The sequence below is a fragment of the Poeciliopsis prolifica genome, unplaced genomic scaffold, assembly GCF_027474105.1.
Source record: "Poeciliopsis prolifica strain line A6 unplaced genomic scaffold, Auburn_PproV2 SCAFFOLD016, whole genome shotgun sequence".
Classification (NCBI taxonomy): Eukaryota; Metazoa; Chordata; class Actinopteri; order Cyprinodontiformes; family Poeciliidae; genus Poeciliopsis; species Poeciliopsis prolifica.
The window spans coordinates 10780007-10797163 of NW_026562391.1; the positions used below are offsets into that span (position 1 = coordinate 10780007).

At 37.7% G+C, this 17157-nt stretch overlaps 3 protein-coding genes across 4 annotated transcripts; 2 read left to right on the forward strand and 1 right to left on the reverse strand.

The window, feature by feature from the left end:
• Window positions 1-3543: 3543 nt before the first annotated feature.
• On the forward strand, window positions 3544-6623 carry LOC129367091 (uncharacterized). Its single transcript, XM_055041342.1, has 5 exons — window positions 3544-3688; window positions 4622-5351; window positions 5492-5845; window positions 5972-6131; window positions 6227-6623. Exons 1-5 carry the CDS (start codon window positions 3671-3673, stop codon window positions 6522-6524), a joined length of 1560 nt encoding a protein of 519 aa, XP_054897317.1. The 5' UTR covers window positions 3544-3670; the 3' UTR covers window positions 6525-6623.
• A 1039-nt stretch (window positions 6624-7662) lies between these two features.
• Window positions 7663-9990, forward strand: LOC129367120 (extracellular superoxide dismutase [Cu-Zn]-like). The gene is made up of 2 exons (XM_055041395.1): window positions 7663-7785; window positions 8821-9990. Exons 1-2 carry the CDS (start codon window positions 7772-7774, stop codon window positions 9452-9454), a joined length of 648 nt encoding a protein of 215 aa, XP_054897370.1. The 5' UTR covers window positions 7663-7771; the 3' UTR covers window positions 9455-9990.
• An 80-nt stretch (window positions 9991-10070) lies between these two features.
• Window positions 10071-16921, reverse strand: LOC129367119 (coiled-coil domain-containing protein 149-like). Of its 2 annotated transcripts, XM_055041392.1 has the most exons (13): window positions 16748-16921; window positions 15713-15874; window positions 15582-15620; window positions 15173-15280; window positions 14941-15057; window positions 14504-14676; window positions 14277-14349; window positions 14072-14156; window positions 13818-13965; window positions 13602-13678; window positions 13458-13493; window positions 11929-12003; window positions 10071-11832 (listed from the first exon to the last, which is right to left on the reverse strand). In XM_055041392.1, exons 1-13 carry the CDS (start codon window positions 16796-16798, stop codon window positions 11324-11326), a joined length of 1653 nt encoding a protein of 550 aa, XP_054897367.1. In that variant the 5' UTR covers window positions 16799-16921; the 3' UTR covers window positions 10071-11323. The 2 variants fall into 2 exon arrangements, with proteins under 2 accessions (XP_054897367.1, XP_054897369.1); XM_055041394.1 differs by lacking the exon at window positions 13458-13493.
• Window positions 16922-17157: the final 236 nt, after the last annotated feature.

Below are 17157 nucleotides of genomic sequence, written 5' to 3' on the forward strand. Positions count from 1 at the left end.
AAAGCTGCACTGAGGTCCAACAGAACCAGCACTATGGTTCTCCCACAGTCCGTATTTATATGGATATCATTGAATACTTTTACGAGGGCAGTCTCCGTGCTGTGGTGAGCACAAAAACCAGATTGGAAGAAGTCAAAGCAGTTGGTCATCATGAGGAAACTATTTAATTGTTTACACACAGTTTTTTCAATAACTTTGCTGATGAATGGGAGGTTTGAGATCGGCCTGTAATTCTGCAATAGTGATTTGTCCAGGTTGTTCTTTTTTAACAGTGGTTTGATGACTGCTGTTTTCAAAGCCTGGGGGAAAACGCCTGATTTGAGTGATGAGTTTACGATTTGGATCAGATCAGTAGCAATAACAGGCAGGACTTTCTTTAAAAAAATGTGTTGGTAGGACATACAGACAGCAGGAGCTTGAACTTAATTGACTTGTAATTTCTTCTAAGGTTTTATAATTAAGTAGTTGAAAATGGGTCATTTTTCTGTATTTGTTTTGTTTGGGTACAGCAATGGTTCTGGCTTTGGAGTTGATTTGCAGATTAATCCTCTGATTTTTTGAATTTTCTCTGAAAAGAAGCTGGAAAACTTGTTACAGGCAGCATTAGATTGGAGTTCAGGTGGTAACGTCACAGGAGGGTTTGTGAGCCTGTCAACTGTTGCAAATAAAGTTCGAGCATTGTTGATGTTTTTGTTTATGACATCTGCAAAGAAAGCCTCCCTTGCATGTTTTAGTGTTAAGTGATAGATACATAGTCTTTCTTTATAGATGTCATTATGAACGTGAAGTTGAGTTTTACGCCATTTTCGTTCTGCTCTGCGACAGAGTTGTGTTGCAGATCGAACTGTTTGGGCTTTTCTCCATGGAGATTTTTTCGTACCAGACACAACCTTTACTTTAATTGGAGCAATGGAATCAATGATATATGAAACTTTAGACTGAAAATCATCTACCAACTTATCTACATCATTACAGCTTAAGGGTGAGGAAGAAGAGTAGATTTGATTAAATGTTTCTGCTGTGTTTTCTGTGAAAGAACGTTTTGTGACAGTAGCTGTTTGTCCAAGTGGGTCAAAGAATAAACAACTTTCAAAGATAACAGCAAAGTTATCCGACAGGGCGACATCAGTTGCAGAGATATTGGAAATAGTCACACCCTTACTGATAACCAGGTCCAGTGTGTGTCCTTGAGTGTGTGTTGCTTGTTTCACATGTTGTGTTAAACCAAAATTTTCTAAAATATTAAAGAGCTTTTTTGCCCCTCTGTCTTCAGATTTGTCCACATGAATGTTGAAATCACCAACAATTATTAAACAATCATAATCAATGCATATGAGAGATAGAAGATCTTTCAAGTCAGTAAAGACATTTTCCACATATGCTGGAGTTTTGTATAAAGTTCGTTTGAAGCCTTTAACCTGAATTCCTAGATACTCAAAAGATGTGGAATGACCCAAAGAAATTTTACTACAATTTATGGTTTTCTTAAATATAGAAGCCACGTCTCCTCCTTTTTTATATTTTCTATTCTCACTTAAAAAAATGTAGTCAGGAGGTGCTGATTCAATGATTACAATTTGGTCATTATCGTCATTCAACCATGTTTCTGTCAGAAACATAACATCAACATTATACTCAGTGATGAAATCATTAATTAACAGAGCTTTAGCACAGAGTGATCTGATATTTAAAAGAGCTACTTTAAGTGGCTTGGAGGCCAAAAGATTTTCAGTCTGAGGTTCCTTTAGGCCGGGGATCAGTCTGAGGTTCGAATTAGGACCGCTGTATTTCATATTTTCTGGTTTTTGTAAATTTTCTTGTAGTGATCCGGACAGGTAATGTCCTGTTCTACAGAACCCGGGGGCCAGACACATTCTGGATGGAGACGGGTGTAAAGATAATATCTGGTCCCCAGCCTCAGACCTCAGAGACGCAGAGTGATGGATCCTCTGGAAAGTCAGGGGCAGATTGCTTAAATGAAGTGAGGTCTGCTACGTGAGTACTAAGGAGAGACGTGCCGAGGCGAACCTGTTGATTCATTCCATCTGTAAATTTAAGAAACTCTGGTCCGGAAGACATTTCTTCATTGGTATCCATTGAATCCTGTGAATGACTGGAGGAGCAGAGAGGGAGGGGGGAAGGAGCGAGGGAAGCAGTCGCTCTGTCTCCAGTCGATTAATCAGCTTGTTTTGGAATATCGTGCTCCTGATCCGGGGAGCGTTCCATCCTAGGCAGACATTCTTGAGCCTGTTCTTCTGATAAAATAAAATATTTGTCCTTGTTGATAAAATAAAAAAGGTTTGCAGCGAGTAGCATTATTCCATGTTTATTAAGATTGCGTCCTCCTCTTCCAAAAAGGTGAAAGCGCTGCCAATAGATCCAGAGGTTATCGATGAAGGTCACTGAGCTGGTAGAGCAGGTTTTAATCGATCGGCCATTTGTTTATTGTGAGCAGCCTGGAGTGTTTTTAATCTCCCCATTGAGGTGATGGAATTGGAGCACTGAGAAATAACTTCATTTTTAATTTTCCCATAGTGTTCAGAAGAATGTTAAAGTCCTTTTTCAGAATCTCAGACTTTTGCTTTGCCAGATCGTTACCTTACAGATATTTGGTTTTCAGAAGTTTTCGTATCTCACTAATGTTTTCACAGTTTTGCACATTGAAGCTGGAAAAGTTTTTAATTAAATGAAGATTAGATTTTATTATATATATATATATATATATATATATATAATATATATATATATATATATATATATATATATAATATATATATATATATATATATATATATATATATATATATATATATATATATATATATATATATATATATATATATATATATATATATATATATACGGTAGTGTATGAACGGTAGTGTATATATATATATATATATATATATATATATATATATATATATATATATATATATATATATATATATATATACACTACCGTTCAAAAGTTTGGGGTCACATTGAAATGTCACTAAAAGCATTGTACTTTTCAATGAAAATTACTCAAAACCAGTTCTAACTTTAAAGAAATACACTCTATACATTGCTAATGTGGTAAATGACTATTCTAGCTAAAAATGTCTGGTTTTTGGTGCAATATCTACATAGGTGTATAGAGGCCCATTTCCAGCAACTAACACTCCAGTGTTCTAATGGTACAATGTGATCGCTCATTGGCTCAGAAGGCTAATTGATGTTTCAAAAACCCTTGTGCAACCATGTGCACACATCTGAAAACAGTTTAGCTCCTCACAGAAGCTATAGTACTGAATGGGGTGACCCCAAACTTTTGAAACGGTAGTGTATATATGTGTGTGTGTGTGTGTGTGTGTGTGTGTGTGTGTGATATAAATATATATGTCTGACATTAGTATATCTGCATGATTTCGCAAAGCATTTAGTGAATTAATCTAATTCTAGATTTAATCTAGTTCAACATGTCAATCAGTTGTGACATCACTCATCTGTGACATTATAATTACAAGAATTAGGAGAGAATTTTTCAGTGATGCAGAATTCTTCTGTCCTTATTTTCACTAACGAGAGCAGAAAATCCACATCTCAAGGTCTTACTCCAACAGAGTTTGAAGAAGTTTGAAACTGATCACAGTTGTCTCACTAACAGAGCAAGAACAAGAATCTTGTGATGTTTCTTTTCAGAAAGGTAAAATATAAATACACATATTGATGGATGACTGAATGATCATTTGTACTTGTATATTGCTGTTATTTTAGGTCATGTTTTTATTTTCTACCTCTCAGCATAATTTTTCAGTATTTTGTACATTTTAGATACATGTAAAAGGCATTTATCGAAAATGATTGCTGATGAAAAAAACATATATATATAATTTAAGACTTAAGTAAAGTTACATCACTTTGACCTTAAAATTATCTATAATTTGTTATACAAAATTTACAGAAATCTAGATTTATTTTATGGCTTAGTTGTATGGCACACTTTAGCTACAATAAACACAGGCATGTGTTTTCATTCAAATTAACTGTTAACTTTAAGCTTGTGAGGTCACCCAAAGTTTTCAGATGGCTGCTACAGCTGTTATCAGACATATATTTCAAAGATGTAAATTGAAATCAGTTTGAATTCAACCAACCAACAGCCAGCCAGCCAAACAAACAAGTAAACAAACAAACAAACAAGTAAATAAACAAACAAGTAAACAAACAAACAAAAAATATGCAAACTGAATATTTGTATAAATGTTTTATCCAAACATTTTATGTCATAATGTTTTTATAAAAATTAAATATTATGTAGTCACCAGTTGGGAAATATGTAACAAACATTACATTTTGTTCAATGACATGATCAAAATGATCGATACATCTCAAATTATGGTTCAAAAGCAACTCTAAACAATTGGTATTAAATTAAGTAAGTGTTTCATCCACTTTGCAGTTCTCTGATTTGTGGTGAACAGAAGACACCTAATGTGTCTTAAAATCTCAAATGTTTTGTTTTATTTTTGCAAATGTGTGCTAAGACAGATAAAACATTTTTGCGACCATCTGAATGACTATAGTAAGTATTTTTGGGTAATTGATTACACTGAAGTATTTTTCTTCATTTCCATAGAGCAAAAGAGTGGAACCTCCCACTAAGAGAAGGAGCAAAGCTGTTTCCTTTCTGTCTCCTCACACAACTGCAGCTTCTGACCCTGCACACATGTCCATATTAGGTTCGGGACAACCTAAACAGTTTACTGCTGACTTGGATGAGCTGTTGTCATCAACCTCTAGTTCAAAGACTAAAGATCATCAAGATGGAGCTGGAGACTTTACACGTACAAAGGCTTCCCACTATCAGCCAAAAAAAGGATCAGCATTTAAAAGGCTTTTTAAAAGCCAGCGAGTTGTTCACCAACATCAACAGACAGTCAGCGAACCTCCACATGAAACTGAGCCCAAATCTGCTGACAAGGAAGGAAAATCTCATAGAAGGATGTTTCATAAACCAAAAAGTAGAAAGAAGCACATTAAATCAGCAGAAATGGATGGTCAGGAGGCACAGCAAGAGCTGGATGTTGAGGCAGAACAATCTGAAACAAAATCTGTCCATGCTTCTCTTGAACACAGCTCATTGTGGTCCAATATATTGGACCAAAATCAAAAGTTTGACGATAATATTGTGTTAACTTCCTCCCCAGACATACTACCTAATTTTTCTGATGTTGAGAAGAATTATTTTGATACAGAAAAAAAGGCAAAAAACAGCATGAAAACTGCCATTGAGTCCAGTGGAAAAGATTTATGTGAGATAAAACCAGGTGAAATCTTTAAAAATACGAAAGAAAAAGCAAAAAAGAGTAAGTCAAGTAGAATCTAACTGTTATTTTGATGTGTCAAACCGACGTCTCGTCAAACGTTGCTCGGTTGATGATATTTGGGTTGGCTGTGAAACAAAAATAAGTTTGAACCATTTAAAAGAATCTGTTTTCATTTACAGGCTCGTTCCAAACAATAAACTTCCGCCAAGGTGGGAATACCGTCACAGAGTACAACTCACCAGGTCCCTTGCAGCGTCACGTGGGATCTGTGGAAACTGTAAAAGGAAATGCTGATACTTCTAGCAGCTACAATCAGTTTTACAGATTTAAGAAAAATATTTTCTTCTTTGACATGGATCCATCTTTGAAAGAAAACAAACAGCAAAGCAATGCTGATCCAGCTGTTGGAGCAGAGAAACCCTACATTTCTGGAGATACTGGTACAGAAAGTATGCCACCATCTTATAGGATTTCTGCAAAAAGTCCAGGAACTGATCAGAGATTACGGAATAAACAAGACGGGGATCTGGAAGGTGAGTCTAGAATCTACCTTTCAAGGAGGATCACCTCCTAATACAAACATAAGGAATATTACAGAATAATTCTGTGAACATCAAAACAGAACTGGCAACGATTTCCCCCCTCCCCCTAATTTTCAGGTCCTGAACACATTTCTTTCAAGACCATGAGGTCCATCACTGAGGCCTCAAGTTACTCAGATCTGTTCCTTAGTCCCCTGGAGACGCTTCGTCAAATTATTCCACCCAACCAACCCAGAAGGTCTTTATCAGAACTGAGCTTAAAGCATTTCTCTGATAGGTATGTTCTATGACTTTTTCACCCAGTTTTCTCAAACATTGGTCTTCATTCACATTTTCATGTCCCTGACTCATTTTTAAACGTCCCATTTCTAGTTTCGAAAAGAGAGTATACGGGTGTTATTTAGAGGTCTACCTGAACTCTTGCCTGCGTCAGTGGAAGGAGATGAAGCAGAAACGTTCCTCCGAGTCAGCCACCGAGAGTCTTAAAGAACCTACCAGCTCTGCAGAGGGTTGGGAAGAGACAGTCACTGAAAGGTTGTCCTCACAACCTGATGCTCATCCGACAAATGTTAGGTCCATTCGTAGCCGCTTCAAAAGATTCACAAACTTGGTACAGGAAAGACTTTCCCAGCTGCTCAAGATACGCATCGTTGTGACCATCTACCGTTGATGGTCACAACAGTAGATGTGACCATCTACCATTGATGGTTCTGACTGAAATGAACTAGGGAGCATTTTTCACTTTAAAATAAAAATTCTCAACTATTAACTTTGTGTGTTTTATGTCTTTTAATGATTGCTGCGTGCATTCGTTAGAGCATGAGCTTCTAATGAGCATGAGCAATGCTCATCAGAAAGAGAATGAGCATGAGCAATGCTCGTTAGAATGCAAACAGCAATTCAAATGAGCATTGCTGTTTGCATTAACCTAGAATTTAAAATTAATTTCCAACAAGGTTATAATCTGCTAAGTCCATGCAGGTTTAGAGACACAAATGGTATCTTGGCTGTTTTGCAATTTTCAGGAAGTTTGTTCTGGATTAGAGGAGCAGAAAAACAAAAATGCTGTTTCTCCATGCTCGATTCTGGTTCTGAGGATGCGTAGTAGAGAGAAATTTAAGAGTTACAAGACACTGACCCATGAGGCCAGGAATTGAAGCTGCAGAGTCTGAGACGGAACTCCTTGCATCTTCTCTAAACAGTGAACTGCAGATGTCCAGTCCTGGGAAGGTTGTTAGCGGTCTTGAATGTTGACCAAAAATGAATTTGGTCAACATTTTACAAGTTTGTAAGTCCTTAACAGACAGGCAAACTGTCAAAACCTTATTGAGATGATCATACTAATTCGTAATCATTTTGGAAAAGCGTCGCCTGACTTTTGGCATCAAGACTTTGTGCGATAAAATCATGCTTTCTTACTAAAACACTATGCACATAAAAATCTAGTAGCCTATTGTAATCCAGTACATATGAGTTGACAGCGCCCTGACAACTTGCAATTGCTTGCAGACATTTCTTCCTATTTTTTTCCTTTTTTTTTTTTTTGTTTTTTTGCACTTTCTTGTTTTGAATCATTTCTTGTTGACACACGCAAGTGCTTGCGCAAAAGCAATAATCTATGGCAATTAAATAAATCGTGTTTTGAGTCGGCAGCGATTGAAGACATCTGTAATTATATATATTTTTCCTCTAAGAAAACATGCGTGACAGACAAACACGCTCATCCCCCCTAACCAATAAGAAAGAGAATGTGGGAACGGCGCTGCGCTGCGCTCCACCCTCTGCCTTTAAATGCCCACTGACGCGCAAGGACTGTTAGGAAACAGTGGCATCGTGTCTTTTTCAGAGAACCATTATATTGCCGTTCAACAGCGTAAAGACACATTGAAGCTTGAAGTCTTGTTTCCATTGCTGATCATGCGCATTAACAGGTAAGTGTGCGATCTTACAAGTGCATCCTTTTGCTTTCTGCATAACTACTTCAGATTTGCCTGATTAGAAACCCTCCCCCCCCCTTTATTTTTTTAGTCTTATAAATCATCGAAGCCATGCCAACATTAGGAACTTACGTAACTACTTTCCAAACTGTTAAATTTTTATTTTATTTTTTTTTATTTTATTTTATTTTTTATTTTTTTGCGACAAACATCACATAGCGTGTTTTAAATGTTTCCACACGCCAGCTTCAGATGACTTCAGTAAGAGCTTGTTAATCAGCCATCAATTATAATTGCATTTGTTTAAGCAGGGAAAGGACTGAATCTTTGGTTTCAAGTCGCGCTCTCTCTTTTTTGCTTTTGTAAAACAACTCAGTCTTCTTGTAATTTCCAACTCTTAAGTAAAAAAAATAAAAAATAGATTTTTTTTGTTGACTTACAGCTCCCAAGTTTGGACATGTAAGTTAAAAAAGTTTTTAATAACTATATTCAAAAATCTTTTTTTTTTTTCTTTTTGCTTACTTCTTTGTAATTTATATCTTTGCTTCAACACAACTTAAATAATGTAATCATTAATAGGTGCATGGACTGGACTTTGTTGCCATTTGTTACCAGATCTGGAATCCATGTGCTTTTATAATTTAACAGATTAAAATACAATAAACTTTGTGTTTTAGGTTAACAAACAGCTAGCAAACATTTACATATGCTTTTATTTTTGAAAACATCTTGGTTTGCATAATATGACTAAACTAAAATCTCGTCAGTGTCAGTGATGCAAGTCTCTTATCACAAGACTGTTTAAACAGTCAAACACAACTTTCATGGTGATCAGAGGCCCCAGTGCAAGTCAAACTGCCACGGGGCAAAAGTGGCTATCAGCGTGTGGATGTGTGTGTGTATGACTTAAGCGCTATGAAAGTAAAAGCTATTTACTATAAAGATCTGTTATTCAAGTTGCTGTTTGCTCATTCTATGGTTTTGTAATCCACTCTTTTGAGTTGTTCTTCTAATCCTGTTATGTTCCAGGTCATCGAGTGGAGTGCAAACTGCTCTGCTAGTACTGCTGGCCAGTTGTCAATGCATCTCAGCAAACAGCGATACTCTCCTTCCTCCAGAGGTCTCTCAATACAATGGCACTCTGTATGCAGTCTGCAAAGTGAGACCCAGCACTTCACTTCCTGAGGGGCTTCCCAAGGTGTACGGGCAGGTGCTGTTTAAACAGGATCAGTCTGAGGGAAAGCTTCAAGTCCTCCTTCGGCTCAATGGCTTCTCAACAGAGGATGCTCCAGAACCCAGAGCCGTGCACATCCATCAGTACGGAGACCTGAGTCAGGGATGCGACTCAACCGGTGGTCACTACAACCCGTTTGGTGTGAACCATCCTAAACACCCAGGAGACTTCGGTAACTTCATCTCACGGGAAGGACGAATCAATGAGCTGATTGAATCAAAGGCCACCCTGTTTGGAGGCCTGTCTGCCCTCGGAAGAGCGGTGGTGATCCATGAGAAGAGAGACGACTTGGGGCTCGGCGGAGACATCGGGAGCCTGCTCAACGGGAACGCAGGCCGCAGGCTTGCCTGCTGCGTCATCGGAATGTCCTCCTCCAGCCCCTGGAATATGCAAAATGAGCGTTTCGCAAGGCAGCTCAGGAGGAATTAGGCTCACAAGAAAGAAGTGTTGTTCAACACAGAATTTATCCAAGTACTTGGGAGTATCCTCTCAAGGACGGTGAATTCATGGTTTACCAAGAATCCAATTTAAAGCCAAATATGCCATAATTAGCACAGTTTATATGTGAACGTTTGTTGACCTTAACTTGAACTTTAATCACTTTACTACTCCTCTGAAATTTACTTTAATTATCTGGATAATACATATTGGATAGCAACTAGCATATTTTGTAACATTAACAATTCATAGCAATCAATATAAAAACCGAGTATTGAGTCTGTTATAAAATGTCATAATCTGGCACTTGTGTGTATGCATTTTTTTTTTTGGGTTTGTTTTAAACAGACTTACAGACGTTTATCAGATGTGTAAGAAAACAATCCAAATATTCATGAAACAGTATTTAGTCTGTCCTCCATGGCAGCTTATCACATATGTATGCACATTGTGCTTTTATGTCAAATGCTATTCTCACAAAGTAACCAATAAAGCAAATCTTTTCTTTATGTTAAATTACAATGGAAGACATTTGTTATGATGTTTTTATTGTGCAATAAGGTGCTTCTGTAATAAGAGCAAAATTATGTCACAGCACAGGGTCAAGTAATGCTTACATAAAGATGTAAATTTATTGGGACCCAGAGTAATGGACTAAAAAGCCACACTGATAAGTGTAAATTAAAAAGTGCATTAATTCAATAATTAACATACTTGTATTTAATAAGTCGCTGGTGGGAAAAAAAATAAAATGGTATTTGAGCGTTACCAAGTCACCATTACAATTACATGCAAGAGCTTAAGATTGAGCTTTTTGGTTGAAAACAATTCAGGGGGGCTTAGTTTGCAAGAATGAATAGGTGGAAACTCACCTCACACAGTGATGGATCTGTAATGCTGTGGACCTGGTTCTTTTTTAAAGCCTTGGAAACTTTGCTACGCGTGCATAACAATAAGACCCCATTGGAATAACATTCAACACAATTCTTTGCTAGAAAACTGCTAGAAAGATGATCTGAAACGAGCTCAGATCAACACAAAACTGCAAAGCCAGAAAAAATCTGTCTTCTGCTATGGACATCACAGTCCACAAACATATCGAAAACTTGCGGGGTGAACTAAATAAAGGGTGAAAGATCTGAGAAAATTGTACAAAGACAAATTGTCAAACAATTGTCTTGCTATACTCCAGCCTTGTGAAAGGATGTATAAGACTGTGTGCCATTTTAGGAAGAGGCAGTTGTGCAATGTATTGACAACATGAGTGCTAACACTGGGGTAGCAGTGATTCTGTTAAAAAATCTTAAAGTTGCTTTAATTTTCCTACACAATAAAGGTACTCATTTGGCATTTTAGAGATTATATTACAGCGATAAAAGGTAAATTTATTTTAAGATGCATTTAAAAAGGGTGCTAACAAAGTTGGTCAGCACTGTATCTATTTCAAGTTTCAGAGATGACAACATTTATAGAATATGTGCTATAAATACAAAATTATCAACATGATCAAAAACAAAATCTGAGTGCTCTTTCCTTCACTGTGAACTAGTTTCAGAGCAACTGTTTTGTAGATTAAAACTTTTAGCACAATCCACTCTGTGCTTTGTCTTACTATAGTTTTTCCATGTTTATGTAATGTTTTTTTCATAGATGGGGATAAAATCCCTACAGCCAGCAGTAGGCGCTGTTATAGCAGCAGTTTAAAACAGGATGCTCATTAATCACACACAGATGTATGGCTCAGCAGTCCTGCGATCAGAATGTGCAAAAGGTGGGGATAAGAGACACACCAGAAATCTCACCAAAGTAAGAACAGCCGACCAAGTTAAGAAACCTGATTTTGATCCACAGGATCTTTTCCTAAATGCTACGAGACAAGAGAGCATCTCCCGGAAGACTGTGAGCATCATCAATGTCATACACATGTGCCTCCTGATCAGACTGAATGTTACTCTGCTGCCTATCAATGTTATTGATTTCATTGATCACGTCAGACTCTATTTCAACCATTTCTACCCCACTGTTGGATTCTTCTGACTTATTGTCTCCTCCTGTGATTGGTTCAGATCTGTCTGATGGTTGACTGAGACTAGGTGGTGGGTGGGGTTCACACAGAGAGGCCGTTTCAGGACCGCAGTCACTCAATAACGGGGCAGTGCAAGCTGTCGTCTGTGAGCTGTCGTGTTTACGACAGTCTTTGTTGTTTGCTGCTTCTGCTTCAGGGCTTGCTGGTTCTTCCACTGGAAGCTGCTCTGAAAGGTTGAGATGAGATGTTTCCAGACTGGTAGATGTTTGTGCATCTTCTTGAGAATCTGACCTAGCTGGAGTTGCACAGACTTGGTTTGGGACGCTTGCAGAAACACTGACACCTTTAGAAATGAACAAACAAAAAAAAGTTAATATTTCTCTGGTACAGTGTCATTACAGGCAATTAAAGCTGATAAGTGCATCAACTAACTATTTACCTTCCTGTTGGGGAGGATCAAGTGACTCGACTTGTTCAGGTAAATGTGGGTTCAGGATAATAGCATCTTTTCCTCCTATTATCACAAAATATTATGTAAAGTTAGTTTTTATAATATTTGAGTTTACGTAGCATTATTCGTAAGTCTATATTAGTAGCTGCAGTTTTGTTGTAATTCCAAAACAGCTACAAAGGCTACGTTATGAAAACAATATCTAGCAAATAGGGGTGCACTGCATGCAGTTTTCTGGCTGATCAGCAATTATTGATCTTTTAAAAGCCTAACTTACCGATTCCGATTTTGGCTGAAACCATATTTTTTGTCTGAAATGTTGTTTAATATATCAAGAAAGTTGCTGAATTGACAATAATGGGGTGACTATTGTATAACTGTTAACTTGCAAACATGACCTGGTTGACCGGTATGTCAGTCAAACCTCTCTCATGAGAGAAAAGAAAAGCAGAGTGGATGATTTTTAAACCTTTGCGGAGGTCGATAACATCAGTGGATAAGATCAGCTTCACATGTAAAAATTATCTTACCACTTAATTTTAAATAATATTTAAAATTAAGAAAATTGACACCAATAAATTGGCTGGCCAATAAGTCAGTGCACCCCTACTAGCAAAACAAAATTAAACATGTTAAATTAGAGAAGCAAGAGTGAATAATAGGGCTGTAACAGTACATGTATCATGTAACTTATTTCTTTTGCCAAATAAAAATAAATGCATAAAAAAATGGCTTAGAAATATTTAATCACCAAGGGGAAAACCTCGACTTTTAGTGCATGTAACAGCATTTATTAAATTTGCTCCAGGTGTTAAAAAACAAAGGTTGTGACCCTTCTGGCTTTCTATACGTCCACTGCTCATTTTCTGCTATACATCACCAGGAACACAAAATGCTGATCATTTAAAAGTCGTTATGCTCCTGCCGATATCAACAGCTATGTTTACAATGCTTTGGTGTGTAAAGCACCAACTATAGAAAGTTTAAAGTTGATCTGATAACTATCCCCCAGATCAACTTTTGTTTTATTTTTTATTTTTTTGCTGTTGTTGATCAACTGTGTAAATAGGCCATTTAGGGTTGCATCTTTAAATTTCTCAGCAAATGTTCATGTAAATCTGTTAATGCATCCATAAATAAATAAAAAGCATCTTAAATGGAACAGAAATATGTAAATCAACTCTTCCCTTAGCCTAACACACTGAGTTAAAGCTTAAAGTCGACAAGGTAAGAATACGTTTTGTTATTATTGTCTTTATGTACATAATTTTTTTTAACTATTTGCTATTGTTGTACTAAACATAAATAAATAAAAAACATATTGCTGCTTGGAATGAGCTTGTTTACAATTCCTAATTTGATTCAATACACAAAACTAAATTTGTACCACTGCTGTTTTACAAATATACATGTACTGTCACACCTGGAGTAAATGCTTGGAGACATAAGAAGTAATGCAAAAAACACTCAATTTAAACTTGGGTGAAATAAAATGTGTTGCTGTTAGAAGAGCATACTTCCAAATACTCCAAGAGATACATTATAAGTCAGGCCTCCAGGCAGCGAAGAGAAAAAGAGCATGAGGAGAGAAAGTTATTGTTCACGTCACTGGTTAGAGACAAAAATGTCTGAGTTATCTAAACCTAGATTTGTGTATCCACCTGGAAGACTCCACAATCCAGAAATCTCAAGAGTTTTGAGTTTTTTCTCCAGCTCTGCCACTCGGTTTCCAAGAATCCTAATCACAATGGAGGAAAAAAAACAAAACACAATCATCACGTTCACTGACAAAAAAAACCAAACATTTGTGCTAATGTCAGATCCACAAATTTAAAGACTAAACAATGGGTCATGAAAAAGAGCATCGATTTCAGTACTTGTTGATTTGGCGTTGGTGCTGGATGACCATGTTCTTCTCGTGGATCGTTTCCAGCAGAGCCGTTGCCAGAGACTTGAGGTCTGAGATGGACTGAGGAGTCACTGGCAAACTGCAGCCGTTTTCCTCAGATAGCAAGAGCTCCTTCACTGCAATCCCCACCCCAACAGTTACAGTTCACAGCAAAAGGTCATTCATCATGAGACAAGGCTAATCAAGATTTAGAAACAAATCTGTTTATGTGAGATTTCTGACCTTGTTTAGCAGAAAGAACTCCAGTCAGAGCACTGCTGTTGGGTTTGCCGCTCATTTTAGAGTTCTTCCTGCTCTCCAGAGCACTCTGAAATTTATCATCAAGAGTAAAGTTTGCATTGAATAAATAAATAAATAAAGCTGTGTTTTAACAGAATGTAAAAAAAGAGCAATAATAGAAAAGAAAAAATAAAGTAATTGAAGCTACCTTGTATTTCACCAAGTTTCCTTTGAGCAGGTTTACCTCTTCTTGAAGTTGACTGAGTCTCTCATGCAAGTACCTGTAAAAATGTAAAAATCTGCCATAAGGAATGCCTCAGTAATATTGAGTTAGCCAATAAAAAAGAGAGCATATTTATAACTGAACCAAGAAAGTATTGATAACAAGGAGCTATGCATGGAGTCCATTAAAATGGTTTTTAAAACTCGCTCCACCTGTTCTCCATGCACAGGGCGTCTATATCCATGAATCGGTTCTCATTGTTCCCCACGATGTGGTTCATTTCAACGTTGAGCCGGTGAGCCTTCTGCTGGAATACGTCCCGTTCAGCTCGCACATCCTGGAGCTCGTCCGTCAGCGACTTTACGCTGTGCACCAGCACCTCGTTCTGCAAGAATAAAATATGCTGCAATAATAAACAACAATTCCTAAAACTAGACAGCATGTTCTACTTTCACTTACAAGTAAAGCAAAAAAAAAAACATACATTCAATTCACAAAGCACACTGCTGACATTCGGCCATTAAAACGGTACAGCCTAGCTGCCTTTATATTTGCTAAAACAGCACAAATTATAAAAAGGTGCGGGCTGATTAAATGATGGCAACGCTGTTGGTGAATGTCCTGCTAGGTGTCTAAACCAAGTAGTCACCTGTTCCCTCGCCTGCTCCAGCTGTTTCACAAGATCTTCTCTCTCGTGCGCTGGAAAATGTCGAGCTCCGACCTCCTCATCCCCCAGCCTCTGCTTGGTGATGGTCATCCGCAGAAGCTGCAGGAAGACAGCAAAAGAGCTCTAAAATGTTATGTTGTTTTTCTCCAATCAACTCTCAGTCAATCCCTCACATTTTGGTAACAGCTGCATATTGATGCGATAAAAGTCATACCTTGTTGTCTCCCTGAGCTTCCAGCAGTCGCTGTTTGAGCTCTTTAATCTCCTCAGAAAGTTGACTGCTTCGTTCTCTGGAGTCCCTCAGCAGCTGAGCTAAATTCACCTGAGTGACAAAAAGCACAAATAATAACATGTAAACAAGATCTGGGATTTCTGTATTATTATTATTATTATGTATATATTATGTATGAGAAAACATAATTTCTCCCCCATAAAGAGGCTAAGTCAGCAGGCTTCCACTCTGTCATCAATACTGTCTCACCTGGTCCTTAAACAGCTGCTATGTCAGCAAAGACACAGGCTGTGTGTGCATATTATTCTGCTGAATGTCTGTGGTGTCACTGGAAACTTAAAGCAAGGTCTGAGCACCGTGCAAACAATATAATCAGGATGAAATTACTCACTTGGTTCCTTTTGTCAGGTGGCAGAGAGAGATCCCCATCCTGCAAGTTGTAAACATGAAGAGCAGAATGTAAACACTGATTCTATCCTCTGTTCTGTTCTCTTATAAGAAATGTTTTAAACTACAGCTTACAATGAGCTCTCTGTACTTCTTTTTGAGCTCCTGGTGTTGCTCCCGGAGCTGGTTGGCCATCAGTTTGTACTGATCCCTCTCCTGCTGACAGGTGTCCAACTCCTTAGACAGTATCAGAAGAGCTTCCTTTTTACTGTCCAGCTTACGTTTACAAACCAAGAACTGCACAGAAAGAAGACGTAGCGTGACATTAGTTTTCATCCTGAAAGTTACAGTCTCTGAATCCATAAAGTAAACATTTAACATGGCCCTAATCCTAAAGAACACAGGCAGATCAGAGAGAAAGTTTTAGATAAGTTAGGTTATAAAACAACATTGCAATCAAAAAATAAATCTTACAGCACACTGTTCAATAATTCAAAAATGGAAAAAACATGACACAACTTGGCAAGCGTACCAAGTCATGACCTTGATGCATTAAACATCAGGAAAGCCAACACTGCAAATCCCCCAGAATACACAATCTCCAGTGAAACATGTTAGTGGCGGCATCAGACTGTGGGCTTGCGTTAATTAAGCACCGACAGCAAAACTGTTCAAAGATGATACTGAGATCGAAGGAGCTGTAACAAATCCTGTGTGGAGTAAATTGAAATTGCTTATCTGACTAAAAAGAATGACGGAGAAAAAATTAAATTTTCTGTAAATTGGAGCACAAAGTGCAAAACATTGATTCAAAGCCACTGAATACATTTAGTGCAAATAGTGTTACCTTATGTTTCCCAGAAAGTTTGTGACGTGTCAAAATATTGAAAAGTTATGCTGGAATACTTGTACTTGTGTACTGCCACTGTACTCGTCAATGAAGCTACAAGGAAATAAACATGCATTTCCTCATCTTGAAATAGCTTTATAGAGACTGCAACAGCAGAGATTTGTACACATCATATTAAAATGAACTAGGCTTCAAAGCTGCCCGCGACTTGAACACTGTTAGTTTTAGTTTAATAAAGTGACCTTACTGTGTGTTGCTGGAAATGTATTCCATTAGTGGATGCATTAGTGGACATTTCCACGCTCTCTCCTCAGTCTCACCTCATTCAGCAGCCCCTGCCAGTCGCTTTCGCTCCTCCTGGACGGATCCATCTCACCTTTTGATTCAACCGACTAAAGTTGACCCGAAATCCGCCTGAGTTTCAGCTTTGCATCACTGCGTCAGTTCGGCACAGGTCAGAGACATCTCGCACTGTCAAATTGGATTAGCTGATGGAGGACGTGAACTGCATCACTTCCGCTAAGGCCTCAACGTCACGTTTGCATCATGGTGCATTCACGAGCGCTGTTAAATTCAGCTACGCCATGTGGTGTCTGGCTGAGTCAAACTGTAGATTACTTTTCAAATGAGATTTAGGAATGATAGGAATGATGTTTTGACACTGGGGCGTAAAACATTTCCAGAAATGTCAAAGTACTCACATTCTCTACTCAAGTATGAAAAAATATTC

Excerpts from the sequence above, each read along its gene's own strand:
- LOC129367091 (XM_055041342.1), top strand. Across the intron at positions 5,846-5,971 it reads ACAAGACGGGGATCTGGAAG|GTCCTGAACACATTTCTTTC; the intron begins GTGAGTCTAGAA and ends CCTAATTTTCAG. Across the intron at positions 6,132-6,226 it reads TTAAAGCATTTCTCTGATAG|TTTCGAAAAGAGAGTATACG; the intron begins GTATGTTCTATG and ends TCCCATTTCTAG.
- LOC129367119 (XM_055041392.1), bottom strand. The coding sequence starts at position 16,798 with ATGGATCCGTCCAGGAGGAGCGAAAGCGACTGGCAGGGGCTGCTGAAT. Across the intron at positions 15,281-15,581 it reads CACCTGACAAAAGGAACCAA|GTGAATTTAGCTCAGCTGCT; the intron begins GTGAGTAATTTC and ends TTTGTCACTCAG. Across the intron at positions 11,833-11,928 it reads TGATCCTCCCCAACAGGAAG|GTGTCAGTGTTTCTGCAAGC; the intron begins GTAAATAGTTAG and ends TCATTTCTAAAG.